A 16,718-nucleotide genomic window follows, 5' to 3' on the forward strand; every position below is an offset into this window, starting at 1 on the left:
CATGCTCCCTATACTCAGTGACTTTCTAAAAACACATTTCCACTACGTGTAAGGTAAAGATCAGTGTAGCAACAAGAATATCTGTTTTAATATATAATCATTTTGCTGAATGTTTAACCCATCAGGAAGTCTTATAGGAACAAGTACTGTGGAAAAGCAGCCAACAGCAGCACTGGTCATACTGGGCAGCTCCAAGTGCAACATGAGGAAACCTTCCTCATCCAGCAAATACACTTAAGGTGTATACATAAGGTGTATACATGAGGTTATAAATACATCTGCTTTAAATTCATACACTCAAACGTTGTAGGTATTTCCAGATAGAAAACTGGGTTTCATTCTCACAGATCTTAAAACAAAACAAATTATTTCATAATCACTTCCACTTCAACGTTTGAGTCTACGTGTCTTCGAAAATTGAAGAGAAGAAAAAAAAAAAGAGAAAAATGAACTTCAATATTTCTACACATCTGTCCAAGCTCACTTTCTCTACATCACTCTTTCTCTCTCTCACACACACACACACACACACACACACACACACACACACTCGGCTCTCCTTAACATCAAACACATTCTCCACATTTCCCAACACAGATAGAGCCACTCAACACAGCAGCTCACTCAAAGGGATCTCTCCCTTTATCTTTTATAACATACACACACACAGATATAAGCCCACTTTTATCATCACAACCCACAACAATCACACAGTATACTCACACGTCTGACTTAGAAACACAATGCCGGATCAGGCAAACAAATGTTCTTGTGTAAGTGTCCATTGTTTAATCTCTTCTCACAAATAATGAGCAATGCTGAACGGGAAATGATTTCAAATGAACTGAATGATCTTGCTGGTTATCAGTGGTGAAAACAGTGAGTCATGAAAACAGTGGCGACTTGGTGACTGATACACTGATAGCCTGTGGTAGTGGTGGAGAGATTGGTAGCTACAAAAAAAAAAAAAAAACTACAATCTGCAGTAAAGGCTTTTCTGCTGATAAGAGCGGGGGCAGATATCTGCTTATCCTGCTGAAGCCTCCGTCTACCCTGCAGACAGGAGACTATCTGATCTAACTCAGCAAAACGACACACAAACTCTGAACTATGTCAGAACTTTGATCATGTTCTCTGCTGGATGAAGAAATTACTATTCAGCACAGGTTCCCAATTCACTTTCATCACATGTAAAAAAAAACAAAACAGCATTTAATAAATTCCATTGACAAACCAGCAAATCAACATCAGCGAACATAACATCTCGAGCCGACTGACTGCCAGAGCACCTAACACAGAAAAACAACTTTGGTTGCAAAACATTAATGAACTGAAGTGTATGCGAGAAATAGAATTTGCTGACAGAGGTCTGACATCTGCCTCCGTCTCTTACTTCGTGTTCTTATTTTGAGCCCCTCTCTCTAAATCTGTTCATACTGTATGTATACTGTGAATCTATCTCTCTGCTCCTTTTGCTTCCTTTTAATTCCTTCGTCTCATTTTTTTTTTTTATCCAGGTTCTTTCCTTGGTAAAAGTTAACGTGTTCCAGGAAGGCAGCTTCATGAATATGCACAGTCACACTCGGCTGTCTGCACGGACAACAAAGGAAGAAGACATTAACATTCCTGCACATGCTCGGCACTCTGGTCAGGGATGAACACACACACACACACACACACACACACACACACACACACACACACACACAGAGAGACAAAAAATAATCCATACATAAACACAGTCATGGAGTCATGGATAAACCTAGATACAATGATACTGAAACATGCAGATTTAGGCGCAAGTTGCTGGAAAAACTATTTGTACGGGACATTGAGATACTTTGCACAATTATTTTTCATTCAGCCACAGGTTGGTAAGCAGCTGATAGCTCTAGTTTAGAGCTGAAACAATGAGTCGATCGATCGATTAGCCGATCAACAGAAAATTAATCAGTAACTTTTTGATAACTGATTCGAATAGAATAGAATACCTTTATTGTCACTGCATGGAGTACAACAAAATTGAAAATGGAAAAATTAAAAATAGAAAAAAGTAACAAACATATATCAAACTAGACTAATTTAAGGTGCTAAGTATCAAAATAAATAAATACATCGTTAATGTAGTTTTCTGAAGAAAATAATGCCAAAAATTCCAAATTCTCAAATATGAATATTAGCTGGTTTTCTTTATCTTTGGTTGGACAATGTCAGTCTGGGCTTTGTGATGGGTAATTTCACTACTTTCATGTTTTATAGAAAAAAAACGATTGAAGAAGCCTGATAAAAATTCTGATAAAGAGACCCTGCGTGTGTGTACAAAAGAGAGCCTGCATGCTTATAAATCACTGCATGCATAATATTATGAATCTAGTACATTCCCCCCTTTGTGATATTGGACATATTCCACCCAGCACACACATTTGTGATTTGTTGACTGCACACACATTTCCAACTACTCCCCAAATCTTCTCACCTTTGCTCTCTGCAGTACTGTTGTCTGTTTTCTGCACTGCATCTCAAACAGACATCTCTGAGACACTCGTCTATACAAATACACACACACACACACACACACACACACACACACACACACACACACAGACAGACACAAACACAGATGCACATTAAATAAACATGCACTGTGTCTCTCTCCTCCTCCACTCCACAGAGTTGTTGAAATTAGCCTGAATCTGTAAACGTCACCGGAGACCATTCATCACACACACACACACTCACAGTCAGATGTAAAGTCAGGAGTCCATCCAGATGGGAGGAGATCCTATTACATCTGCACTAACAACATGCTATCTGATCCGAGGTCAGTGTCAGTCACCTCGGTGATCTGGAGTGAATGTGAGCCGTCCATCACTCTCTACTGCTCTTTAGGTCAGACAATATCGGCATACAGAGGGGAGTCTGGTTCAGAAAACTTGTGATTAAGGCTAGACTGATGTATGGGGCTGGTACTGGCCTATGTGCAAGATGATGAGCATTCCTGACAGAGCTACATGTGTAAAACAGAACTTCAAAGTTTTCAAATTCATAGACTTTATCAGGATTTTAAATTGAACCCAAAGCACGTATAACGTTTTAAAAAATGAAAGTATCCAAAGATCTGATTGAATACAGGCAGAAATATTCTGTATCAATGGCTTCAGTATGAATTTTCACAAGCCTATGAGCCTTGAGCTCATGCTGTGAGCCTAATAAATTTTGTTTTGTTTTTTTATAGAAGCAAATGGTAAAACACAGACCATTGGAGACTCAAAAAGGATTTTTTAGATCCAAGGCTTCTGGTCTAGAGCAGTGGGTGGGACTAAGGTGAAAATTGAAGGGTTTTCCCCCCAAATGCCACAGGAATAAATCCTTAAAAAAAGAATTCCATCAACCTCAGTGAATTTCAACGGGATTAAGTGTGTCTACGTGTATGTGCTTGTGTGTTTTAAAGACAGACAGAGAGAGAGAGAGCGATGTCCTGAGGTGGATACAGACTGCGGCTGGAGGCCAACAACAGACCAATTACCCAGCTGACCACAGCACGGAGCCTTTAGCTCAAAGGTTAATACAACATGAATTGATTTGACACACTAATAAAACATTAAGGACAATGTTACCTCAGGCTACACCACATACACTTACACACAGTCTCTCTGTCCCATTTATATACAGAGACACAGAAAAACACACTCACACAATTAACACACCACACACACACACACACACACACACACACACACACACACACACACACACAGTGCTATGGGGCCCCTTGGAGAGTATTATATAACATTACCCCTGACATATCAAGTGATTTCACGCACCTAGAGGCAGGACAATCGAGCCATTTGTTCAGCAGGTCAAAAATAGCCTCCTCCTTCATTGCCGTCTACTATTACTACCATTACTACCACAACTACTGTGTCTGCGCTGCAGTTTGGCTTTAAGGGGCCCCAGAGTTCAAAATGACCATAATATATCCACGGAGGTTAATATGGTTGTTGATCAGTACAAATAAGTCAATCATTTTTTGGGGCAGCTGCTGGGATTTAATGACTTAATACGGTTTGGGAACCAAAAGGCTACACACGGAGGAAATTCAAGATTGAGCACAATTTAGTGTTGAATAAATAGTGTAGTAGCTGCAGCGGTATGACCAGTCCAGTACTTGTTTAGTGATATATTACCTCTGTACTCAATGAACTCTAAACCTGTTGATTAAATGTTAAAGTGAGGTCCGGTTACTCAGACGTATAAAGACGCGAGGAAGATTAGTGGCAGGAAAACGAACATTAAACCAGTTAAGGCTTAACAGGGGCTCTGTGGAATGAAGCTTTGTCACTCAGTCACTCCCTCTAATTATTGCATTTTGATGCCATCACAAAAATATATATATATATTTTGAAATATTATATTCATATTGAAATGTAAATATATACAGTATATATCCAATTTTTTGGCATGTATTTTCATAGAGGTTTAAATACTTACATACGAATACATACTCTAAATATATTCTGAGGAAGACATTGAATGTATAGCTGAAACCATTAGTAAATAAAAAAATCAGTGTGATGTTAAACTGAATATCTGAGGTTTAGACAAAACAAGCAATGAGATTATGTGAACTTGGTGTTTTGGAATTTGTGATGGACATTTGCTGATCCAAGTGTTTTTTTGTGGATATTATAGAGGTAGCTTGACTTGTTTCAATATCTGCCAAATAAAAACACTGAAAACAAAAGCTTTTGTTCTCAACTTGTTAGCACGCTCTATTCAATGGTTATGAGGAAAACAAGCTTTAAAAACACTAGACTTAACTTACTTAAATATGCTGCGACATAAAAAGTGGATGGAATACAAACATAACAAACATGAGCCATTGGGAGGAGTGTGACCTCAGAACGAATTCCTTGACAATAACCAACCTGTTGAACAAGAAATTAGAAAAATATAATATTTCTCTGTCCATACAATCGTCATATATGTGTGTGCTTGTGTCTGCAGATCATTTCCAGAGTGAGAATAGCAACTTGTCTGCAACGTGCATCATCCCTGCAAGAGGGGTCTCTTCAGGTAACTGCTATAGGAGATACCTGAGACAAGCTAGTCTTCAGGTAGACAGTGTTGCTACCTTTTGACTTCTTTTTCAGGGTCACCACAAAAGAACATACTACAGTGTAAGTGGGAAGTAATCTGTGCTGCCTGCAAGTCCATTACAGCAGTCCTATATAGTTTAAAGGGCTGTTTGAGCATTTAAAATGGTGGTTTCACATGTTCTGCACATCTGGCCCAGACTGCTGCCACCTTCAGACTGCTAACCAGTCTCCAACTTCAGAGACGCCTGGCATCAGGACACTGCGCTCCCCGGTGAAAACTGTTTAATGTGAGGTTACATGTGTGTATTTGTGTGTGTGAGAGAGAGATTAAGGAGTGAGAGATTAGAGAGGAAGACAAAGGAGAGACAGCCAGTGTCAGTTGCCCTGCGTGGACAGCACACATGTAACCAGACCCTACAGCCGCGGCCATGACCTCACCGGGTTTTTCCACAGACACACAAACACACACACACACACACACACAGGGCACATAGCAGGTCCTTGGTTAGCATACAGTCAGCGGAGCCTGGCACAGCGAGAGCCAGCTCCCATTCAGAGAGTCATGCATTGTAATCCTACACAGTGTGATCACACAGGCATGCTTCACAGTGGAGAATGCTAATCTAAACTAAAAGGCAGGGACACAAAGAAACAGCCGGTTGACTCGTTTCTGACGGGCGGAACAGTGGATCAAATACATTTTGATCTCAGGTTGAAGGAGAAACCTTTGAGCGTTTCCCATGTGAGTCAGCACTAACCAAGCTGAGCTGCGGTGATGTTCCTTACATAGTGAGGGGAAGCAGATTGGAGATATATATAACTGCTGCTGTCACACAGTATTATGGTTATTACGAAGAAAGGCAACCCCAACATGCTCATTGTAGTCTCATTTTCAGTTGTAAAGTTAGATTTTTCTTAGAGCAGGGTGAGTAAGTGTATAAGGGTTAGTTCAGGTTCACATCCTGTATTATGCTAGCGGTTAATGTTGACATTTTCAGTTGCAGTGGCAAGTGAAAATTTGTAGGAATATATGTATAGTTAATTTCAGATGGCCCTCATGTTTGTTTCAACTGCATCAAGAAGTGTCAAGATTTTAAAATAAGCCAGATCACTCCACTGCTGAGAAAAAAGAAAAATGACACAATCATGAAAGCCAGCAAAACACTGAATATCTCATGTGTTAAATTTAACTTTTCACACATTTTTGTGGGACACATAATAAACTACACTTCTGCATGACCTGCAGCAAACCAGATTTCTAAACCCACACATGAGAAACACAGCGGGCCAAGTACGTCTTTCCAACTAGGCCAACACCTGTTCTGTACTTTATTGCAGTTCTCTGAGAAACAAACAGCTTAGATCATTCTGCACTGGAAAAACTGCTGTCACCCAAGCTGTGTAATGTGTATGCTGTAAAAAAAAAAAAAAATGTTTTTAATGTTTTAAAGAGGACAAGATGTAGTCAGGACATTAAGTCTTTAAAACATGAGGGGGTTGACTGTAGACCGTCAGCATGTTTCAGCGCTGACGGCTGTGGCCTAATTTAAACACATTCAGGTAAAATCTCACTGACCCACAACACAACTACTCATTAGGTTTACAGCTACATTTTTTTTTTTAGAGGTTAAAAGTCCTACCTGCCACTGTATGGAATATGCTGTCCTGTCTGCCTGTCTTTATGATGTTCCCAGAGGTGCTGATTCCATCTGCGGAGACAAACAGTAACAATTTAAGACAACAACAAATGATTAACACAAGTTCAATTGGCACTTGGCAGCTCTGAGCTCCAAACCGGATCAAAATGTTGTTAAAATTCTCCTTTCTATGCTGAGAATAAACTGTCCCAGAGAAGTTGTTTTAATTCCCACTGGCAGCCAACAGAGGGAAATAAAAGTCATAGATGCTTCTTTAATGCTCCTTAAAGGTTGTATTTACCGCACCCATCAGGCGGCCAAACGGGGTTATTACAAACCTTTAAGGAGCATTAAGTCATCTATGACTTGTTGGCTGGCAGGCCTAATATTTGACCCAGATCTGGAGAGAAAGATCCCAAAATGTGTATAAATAAAACAATACACTAAAATGAGTAGTACATTTGTTGTTGGTTTTTTTTTGGAAAATTCTAAAATAATCTTTTCTCTCACATTTCTGTGTGTGTGTGTGTGTGTGTAAGTGTGTGTATAAGTGTAGCAGACCGCTGTTGCTGCTGGTTAACATCTGCTCAGCAGCAAAAAAAAAAAAAAAAAAGTTAACTGGGGTCAAACATAAGGGCCAAAAGAAACTAGTATTTGAATAAAGTCTGAGAAATGACTTAAGAAAAGACTTAAGAAATGACAGGTTTGTGCCTCGTAGACCTCAAACTGTTTCAGCAAAACATTCATTTTTCTCACTGCAGGGATTCATTCACACTTCCATCTGCAAACCATCGCTAATATAGTGTTGTAGACACGTATGTATCACTATAAAAAGGCAAAAATATGGTTAATAGCTGCAGTGTTCAGTTTCACTATAAGATTAAGAGTTTGTTTGTTTTTTCTGACGCACTTGTGCGTTTCACTTTAAAGCGCTCGCGAGCAATTAACAGACGGCTAACACCTGCGCAGCTAGCTTACCGCACATACAGTTTCTCAGCGGTGCCAAACTCCGATAGAAATGCAGCCCATTTAACGAGAAAAAGGGACCTTTAACGGGCGTCCAGCTGTTCCCACATCGGACCTCGTCACCACCAGCGTTGCCTACCTCGTGAGACAGAGCCCGTTAGCGCCAAACGGGCTCTCGAAGCAAACGCTAAATCCAGCAAACAACTTGAGGATAATCCAGCTGAAGGAGTCTCTGGGGCATCCGGGAGAGCGAAAAACCTGACGGGAGGTGATGGCGAGCTCCGCTGGTGTTGTCAGTAGCCAGTACAGAAGAGGAGGAGGAGGAGGAGGAGGAGGAGGAAAAAGAAAAGGGACTTATCGGAGGCAAGTTGCCGAAAAGAAAGTCCGGCCCCTCAAAGTCCTGCCCCCTCCCCTCCGCTCTCCTGCTGACAGAAATAGGAAGCAAGGCGGGCCCCACCAAAAATAGCCTTGACTTCACACAGACCTTTAGGACTATTGTTTTCCCTGCACCGGCTGACTCCCATTGGGCGCACACTGCATCCAATCCGCGCCTGGCTCCTTGTAACTTGTACAACAGTCTTAACTTTGTTCCAACAGTGTGGGGGACTTGTGTCAATTTAAAAACCATGGCCCCCTACACTGTGGCTCCATCTGCTGTCAAAAACCCCAAACCCCAGCGCTGTGACAGCACCCAGCAGAGTGATGTGGTTCTGGGGGGGGGGTGGGGGTCCTGACACCCTCCAGGGGACCTTTGGAGATCCCCCAGAAGAATGTGAGCCAGTTTGATTTCACTTTTCACGCCCCTTGAGCGCAAGGACTGAACTTCCCATATTCTTTTTTGCACTTTTCATGAGCAAATGTTTCCAAAAAAAAAAAAAAAAACACTACAAAAGGCCCAGTGTTTCACGCATGTTTTGTGTCAGGGTGAAACAGCATTCAGACCAACATGTGACGCTCCAAGATGAAGCGTGTGATAGTGAGTCTGCTGCCGAAAAAGCAAAGGACATGACTACAGCCAACTGACTGGTCTGTAATAAACTGCTGTCATTTGTCCATTGGATTTGGTCTCTGAGCTTGTAACACAGCCCACAGAATAGTACTACATTGAATAGTAATAGTCATGTACCAGCGGAGCTAATGCGTAGCTAATGTCTCATGAAACCAATAGCATCATTGTACAATTTAGTTTTCTTAAAATGGAACTCCAAAAAACACGTTGCGCTCTTTGCAAATGCACAAATAATTCACAGAATTTTACTGAACAAAATCCACGAGTGAACTCTTAAAACGACCCCCGTCGGCTAATAACATGAAGTTTGTTTGCACAATTTGATTTGAAACATCACATTTTTGGAATTCCACTGCAGTGTTCTTTTTAATGATATAGAAACTTGCATGCTTCCATCTGGTGCGATCAGCTTGGGCGACGTTTTATCGACAGCCACACTAAGTTGCCTCGCAATATACCGTAGATGCAGCAGAGGCCGAACGCGTACATTGAGGGAAAAAGGACTGAAAGGACCCCTGAACATTGTTTTCACGTCCTCAGCAACAGGAGGAGAAAGCCCGTTGAAAGGGCCCTCGTGAGGAAATGTTTGGAATAGTTTCTGTGGGCCTAATAACAATGTGATATATTGTTGAGCTGATTGTATAAATAGCTATACTCGCTACAGTACATTTCATTCACTGGGAGGCCTAAACCATGCCGCAATAGAGTTGTAATCTCTGAGATTAAGACTGTAACTCATTCGCTCATAAAGATCATGTCAGTGTAGAATCTGTTATGAAACAAAACACACCCCAGTGCCGTAATATTGTTAGTGACTGGTCTACACGGCGAAATGCGTGGCACTTTTGCACTAGGAGGAAAAGGAGGAGTTAGGTGAGGAGCTGAGGGGGCTCTTTCACAGTTTGTGTGAACCAGAGCACCGCCGCCATCTCATTTAAGGTGAACAACTCCGTTTACTGTGCCGTCCTGTATTACGCAAAGCCATTCAGTTAGATCTGGAAGACCAGATCTAATCACGGTTGCTGTGGATATTCCTTCCATGTGGTAAGAGGCCATTCAGTTTCTGTTACCACGGTACGCACAATCCCTGAGCACAGCCAAAACTAGTTAACATACTCGTCCCCGTTCAACAATTATCAATGAAGGACTTTCTGCAGTCATTTATTGAAACTTCTAAAAAAAAACAAAAAAAAACACGTAACTCTTGAAAGTAGAGTTCTTGTTGTGTTTTGTAAATTTCATTCCACACCACCCAAATCACATACAATTACAATATCCCTACTATGAATATAAACACACTGCCAATTAAATTATTGTTTCATTGTAGTAAACCTACTGTAGATGGGGTTTTTTTTTTTTTTTTACGGTAAATGACTTGTCGATTGCTGCCAGTTAATTACTTTGGAAATCACTGTAGATTTCTTACATTGATGTGCGGACAAGAATCTCTCATTAACAGATCCACAGCTAGAAAAAAAATGTCTAATTGAACACTTGTGATTATTGGTTCTAATGACTCCCCCCCCCCCCCCCCCCCCCCCCCGTTATTCACACCCGATGTAACACACACATTACTTTTTACGGGGAATAAAAGGCAGTTATTTATCTACAATTTCCTGGCATTGCTGGTACAAATCTTTTCTTGCTGTTTGTCAGACCACCAAGAACATGGCCCATGTTGGAGGAAGTAGAGCATCCTGTCTATGTGAGCCACTGTGTTCAAACACACACACACGTGCACGCACACGCACAGACCCTCAGTACATTTGTTACTGTGGTAGCTTACATAATGCAGGACCATCATCTTGTCAGTTTTTCTGGTCCAAAGCGTTCCTAGAACCAGGACGCTGTTTGCGGCCACTCACACAGTGTCAACGTACATCCTTTAAACGTCTCATCACATGTGCTGCAGTGTGGTCGGCATGACTGACGTCCTCAGTCCTTTTTTTCTGGTCTATCATACAATCCGTAACATCACACAAATCAGTATGCATTCTACAACACTAATACAATCCCAAAACCTTCTTGTTTTTTTGTTTTTTTTTATAAATGTTCAGAATTAGACGAAATAAAATAAACTAAAGGTAACTAATTATTCACGATTACTGTCTTACAAATAAGTCCCTATGAAGTATCTATTTTGTATATATGACAGAGGTGCTTAGGTACTTTTTTTTTTTTTATCTCTTCCCTGTTTTTGGTACTTTTTCTAAAATTAACTCTATCTGCATAGTACAGATTTTGACATTTTTTGAGGCAGAAACTGACATTTACACATATGAGTTTCACTGGCACTTCTCAGTGTTTTTTTTCCCACTTTCAACCGTCCTTTAGTTTCCACAGAGCACAAGCGTGTGTGTGTGTGTGTGTGTGCGTTTTATCCTTTTTTCCGATCTCGGCGTCAGCCAGGTCAACAACTGATGCTTCAGACCAATATTGAAACCAAGAAGCATGCGTCTGTCTACTGCTGGTGGTGCTTCATCGTCCGCTCGCTCACCCTCGGGTGCCTCTGTGAACAGGGGGGAACCCAGCACCGTTCCCAGAAACCCTCAGTGTGTGGGTGTATAGGGCTACATAACTGTGTGTGTGTGTGTGTGTGTGATTTTCTGTGTCTTATGCGTGTTTGTGATTGCATGTGTCTACGTGCATTGACATAAAGTCGTGTGTGCAAGCGCATATATGTGTGTGTGTGTGTGTGTGTGTGTGAGTGTGTCTATGTGTGTGCATGTGGTTAGTCCATTCAATTACACAATCTACCATGCAGTCTGAATCACATCCGGTTTCGAGCTGAAAATAACAAAACCACAGGGTGACAGAAAAACAGCACAGCAGGCAAACGCCCACAGGGAGAGAAGAATATATACATACACACACATTGCACAGTCCAGCACTGGTCAGTTAGGATTTTCCACAAACAACATTTATTTTTATATAAAAAGAGCTTTCCTTTACAGAGCTGGTGCCTATGTGCTTATTTTATCCCCTGATTTCTGAGATTCAGAAAAGCTTTTCAAAAGACTGTAAAAGCCTCCACATGGCGTATGCAACTGTATGAAGTAACTGAAAACAAATTATATTCAAAAACATAGAGCCCATATATTAAGCCAATATTGACTTTTTATGAAAAAAACAAAAAACAAATATTGGCCGGTCATATGACTTCTACTGCGAATACAAAGGAAATCCCTGCTAATTCAACGCTGTCACAAAGACAGCGCGGTCAGTGTCGAACATTTAAAGCAACAGAGCAGCTTCAGTGCCAAAATGTTGGAATCAGTATCAGCTTTCAGAAACACGATGAGTCAAACCTTAATGTAAATTATACTGAAATAACAGAAAGAAAGAAAAAAAAAAAAAGTCAGTCTGACGTATGAAGCTTTTTTTTTTTTTGTCAGTACTATATGAGGCAGGATGTGGTCAACGCTGTGCTACATAGAGTTGCCTCTCGCCTGCATGCAGAGATGTGCTCCTGCTGCAACACCACATTTGACGCAAGAAGTGATCTGTCGCAAAACACAAAAGTGTCTGACAGACTGAAATCCTCACAGAAGGATGGTCGGGAGAGGGCTGTATGAGGGGTCACTCGGGATGCACCTGATTTTTAGTGTCCAACACGGCTGGGTATCGAAACCTCAATACCTCTCCGCAAACCAAAAATCTGTCTGTGCAACCAAAGAAAGAAAATCACTCATTTTATTTCGGAAAACGTTCTTGTACTTGGGCTTCTTTTTCTTAAATGAAAAAAAAAAAGTAAGCTATTGAAAAAAACAAAAAGAGTAAATTTTGGTATCAGTACCAAAACCAGGTATCATATCAACACTTGAAACCCAGGCCCACCCATGACACATAACACACACACACACACGCATCAACCATCACTCGCCTTTCCGTTCCATTTAAAATGTCTCTATTTTAGTAAAGTGCGCTTCAGACCAACGCAGCTGGCTTATGGCTTTAATTTACAATCTGTGTGTGTTGCTCCGGTTCTCTCTCAGTGACGCAGTATCTCTGTGTGTAACATAATGAGGTAATAAAAATAGGAGTCTGAACACAGTTTGGGGCATCTAGAGGAAATTTACCGTCAAATTAAAACTGAAATTCGAAACATTTAAGTTAATTTATGATGCATTTATATACTGAAAACATATCACCCACGATGAGCTTGTGTGTGTGTGTGTGTGTGTGTGTGTGTGTGTGTGTGTGTGTTGGGTCGCTCGGTTGAGCACTGAGCCTTTTCTGTGAACATTTGTGTGTCTTTATCTCCCATGTGTGGGCAGCGTGTTGTTGTTAAAAAAACACAGCACATGCGCTTGTATAAACATGAATGGGCCTGCTTAATGTAACAAAGGAGGGTACGACCCTTATTTCCACTTGTTATGAAACACAGTGGTCTCAGTAAGCTGTTTTAACACAGCTAAAGCACAAGCACACAGCCACTGTTTGTGAAAGCTGAATTAGCGGGGACGGAGGTTTTAGAGAGAGGAAAAGAAGGGGGTGAAAGAACAAGGGATTAGACATATGGAAGTGAATAAGGAGGAACGGAAGGAGGTTCGGAAAGAGAATAAGAGGAGGTGATTGGAGCGGTAGAATCGGCGAGAGAGGGGGAGAAGAAGAAGAAGAAGAAGAGAGATAGGGTGAGAGAAACAGGCTGAGAGCGCTGTAATAATGTTTGGCCTTGGTCTGCCAGCGGGGTCCTTCCCCTTAAGAAGCCAACAGGAATGCGAGGAATGCTGCATGAGAAGAAAAAGAAGGCGCAACAGAGGAGAGGGGGAGAAACAGGGGAGGATGATGTGAAAGGAAGAAAAGCCAAGAAGGAGAAGGAGAAGGAGGGAGGGAGGGAGGAAAGCAGGGAATCCAGAGCGAGACAAAGATAGAAAAGGGGGAGACAGATGATGAAGGCAGAGAGGAATATGAGGGGGTCGACACTGAGGAAAAGACTTATTATCTTTAGTGGGCTGAGTAAACATAAGAACAAAGAAAATAATAAGGTTGGAAAATATTTGGGAGGAAAAGCTCTGTTTTTTTATTTTTGTGCACGTGGATGTTCATGTGTGCACGCAGCCATGTGTTTGTGTGTGTTTACATACTTGTATTCCTGTGTGTGTGTGTGTGTGGTGTGTGTGTGTGTGTGCGCGCGAGAGAGACTATCAGGGTGCGGTCAGCTACAGTATCGAGCTACACTCAAAAGTTTTTGCGAAAGGCAGCTGGGTTTCCGTTCAAAGTTTCTCCTCGCCAGTAATCTTGGTGCCAGAAACGTCGCACCTGCAGTACTCTACAGAAAATGTGCTCTCCCCGTGTGCGGCAGGCAGCTCTGTCAGTAAAAGTCTCAGCCTCAGTCTTGCGGCTGTCAGTTGATAATCATGAGATACGAAAAAGAAAGAGACTTTGCACGTCAGCTCGAATCGTGCGTGACCCTCCTGCTTCATGGAAGATAACGTGGAGGTTATTTAAAGCACCGAACACACAGAATGCCGCTATTGAAGAAAATTACACATTTGGCCTCCAGAGACTGAGCTCACTGAAGACATATTGCAGTGCCGCTCCGCAACACCAAACTGCAGTAACTACCAATTGAGTTAGGACCAAAATCGGACTTTTGGGCATTTGTTTTACCATATAAAACATTACTATGTCGTAGGAATGTATAATTTCTGTGAGAACATGACAATTTGCAGTAACTGCACTCTTGTTTTGGTCTCTAGAACCCTAACCCATCACATTTACTGCACTCTCCGTCACGGGGGAAAAAAAAAAAACAACAACATTTGGCCAGTTTTAGCCAATTTTGGCAAAATTTGAGAACTTGAACTTCTTTCGGAAACCCAAACAAGACACAATCATACATTCCCCCCGCACGCCTGTGCACTGTTTAAAGACGCACAAGCGTTTCCACGGTATGTACGTGTCTTGTGTGAAAAAAAAAGAGAGACGGAGCAAAAACAGAGCAAAAAAGACTCGCCACATCGAAAAAGCCTTGGTGACACGAGCAGTCCACAGAAACACAATGGATCGCTGACAGACATTTTCCACGACAGAGCAATGGTGTCATGTGTGCTGTCATCGCTAACCAGCACTGAGAGGTAAAAAATGAAAAAAAAAAAAAAAAGAGTCATGTGACTGGAATAACTAACCATCCATTTCAAATCTCTGGAGTAATATCGCAGAAAACAATCAATCACGCTATGTAAATATTCAAATGCAACTCAGCTGACGAATCCAAGTAACTAGCGCCACCAATACTCTGGAATACCTCTGGAGAGCGCAGAGCAGCAACAGCAACGACGGAGAAAAAGACTTCAATCTAAAGGCGGCTGCATCCGAACGAATTGCAGCCCTCTTTTGGACTTTTGATCTGGTTAAATTGAAAGTGAACTGAGGTCAACCCCAGCGACAGCGCAGGCAGAGTGTATAATGAAGGGCTGAGGATCCTTTACACCCTAAGGATGTTTGGAGTTATGGCAAGTTGTTCAAAACACAGCAAAAAAAAAAAAAAAAAAAAAAAAAAAAAAACCCATAGCAACCACAGGAAAATCCCAGGGATATCAACAGCACACACACACACACACACACACACACACAAAACCATCAAAACACAAAGTCGAATCAAATCAAAACTCACCCTTTTAACACCCACCATTCTGAACAACAACAAGCCAGAGAAGCGTGAGTGTGTGTGTGTAGGAAACACCCAGACAGGCCAAAAATAGCTCTACACACTGGTTCCCCATCTCTCGCTTTCAGTCCCTCACTCTCTTTCTCTCTCTCTCTCCCTCTCTCTCTCTCTCTCTCTCTGTCACTACCAAACCACTGGTAGGAAAAAAAATAAAATAAAGTAATGTTCCCGTACGGAAAATATCACCCACTTAAGAGCGCACTTCAATGTGAGAATATCAGACTGAGTATACGATTGAGTGTACGGAGACGATAATGACTATTTTGGCAGAGCTGTTGCACGAGGGGGAAACATGAAGCGTCTCGCAAGAGGGAAACATCAGTGGGTTGCAATTTGTCTGACACATCGGGCCGATGAGGGAAGTCAGACATTCCTCAGAATGGTAAAACTAACGCCGGTTGTCCGCTTCACGCGTCAAAATGAAGTTGGTTCAGGACGAAGTGATGTTTTACCCGTGCAGACCTCCGTCGTCACGCCCACAGATATTTTGCTTCGGTCCAAACCACGGTGGCGGTTTGTTTAGCTTCAAGGATGCCCAATTGCAAGCGAGGCGGGGCTTGTAAACAAAAGTCGCGTGGACTCGCACGTTGCGCGTTCACTGCTACGGTTGTAGCGACCCGCCGTCGCGCACGCGTCAGAGGGTCTTTGAACAAATGCAATCGCAGTCTCTGTTAAATAAGCGAGGCGCGTCGGTGCGGATTTGCTTCTCTGTCGGTATCAACCTGAGCTATATTAAGCTAACTGAGTGTGCGCTGTTATAACTCGGGCCTCATTGTCTTAGTTTTGGCCCCCCCCATATCTTTCCGGTTACAATAACACTGTACTCACTCAAGTGACTGCTGAGATCTCATGACAACAAAGTCTCATGGGGGGGGGGGGGGGACCAGATTGGACGAGCCAGCAGTTTTTCTTTAAGATTCTTTTTTTGAGAGACAGGAAAGGCAGGAGATAGGGAGGGGGTGACATGCAGCATGCCGCGATAAGGACTCAGCCTTTGTACATGGGAGAGCTACAGGGCGCCCCCCCCCCACAAGCCGTAGCAGTTTAGCCCGATTATCTAAAGCACTTTATTTGGAGGTGAAACACAGCTGTGGCAAGTATGGTAAGTCAAAGCTGAACCAGGAAATCGGTCTGTGACGGATGATAAGCTGTCAGACCATCTGACTGCACTCATTTCTTGCCCTGTCTGATTTGGAGATTATGTTGTTTTTGGTTCTTTCTTCTTCTTTTTTTCTTTTTTTTTTTTTAAATGTAATTTTCCTGTTTGCACTGAAGAGGTTAATCTGATTTGCGCAGGGACATGATGCGATGTATATGCTTTGGGCCCCCAAAAA

The 16,718-nt window shown here is 42.0% G+C and overlaps 1 protein-coding gene across 1 annotated transcript in view; it reads right to left on the reverse strand.

Annotated features, from left to right (window-relative positions):
* Positions 1-15,439, reverse strand: part of LOC139288783 (histone deacetylase 7-like) — a 48,760-nt gene extending 33,321 nt beyond the window's left edge. The window contains 3 exon segments of the mRNA XM_070910190.1: positions 6,744-6,808; positions 15,331-15,386; positions 15,389-15,439. Of these exon segments, the coding sequence (XP_070766291.1) occupies positions 6,744-6,808; positions 15,331-15,386; positions 15,389-15,439 (172 nt within the window).
* Between the last annotated feature and the right edge of the window lie 1,279 nt (positions 15,440-16,718).

Source organism: Enoplosus armatus, chromosome 8, assembly GCF_043641665.1.
Source record: "Enoplosus armatus isolate fEnoArm2 chromosome 8, fEnoArm2.hap1, whole genome shotgun sequence".
Taxonomy (NCBI): Eukaryota; Metazoa; Chordata; class Actinopteri; order Centrarchiformes; family Enoplosidae; genus Enoplosus; species Enoplosus armatus.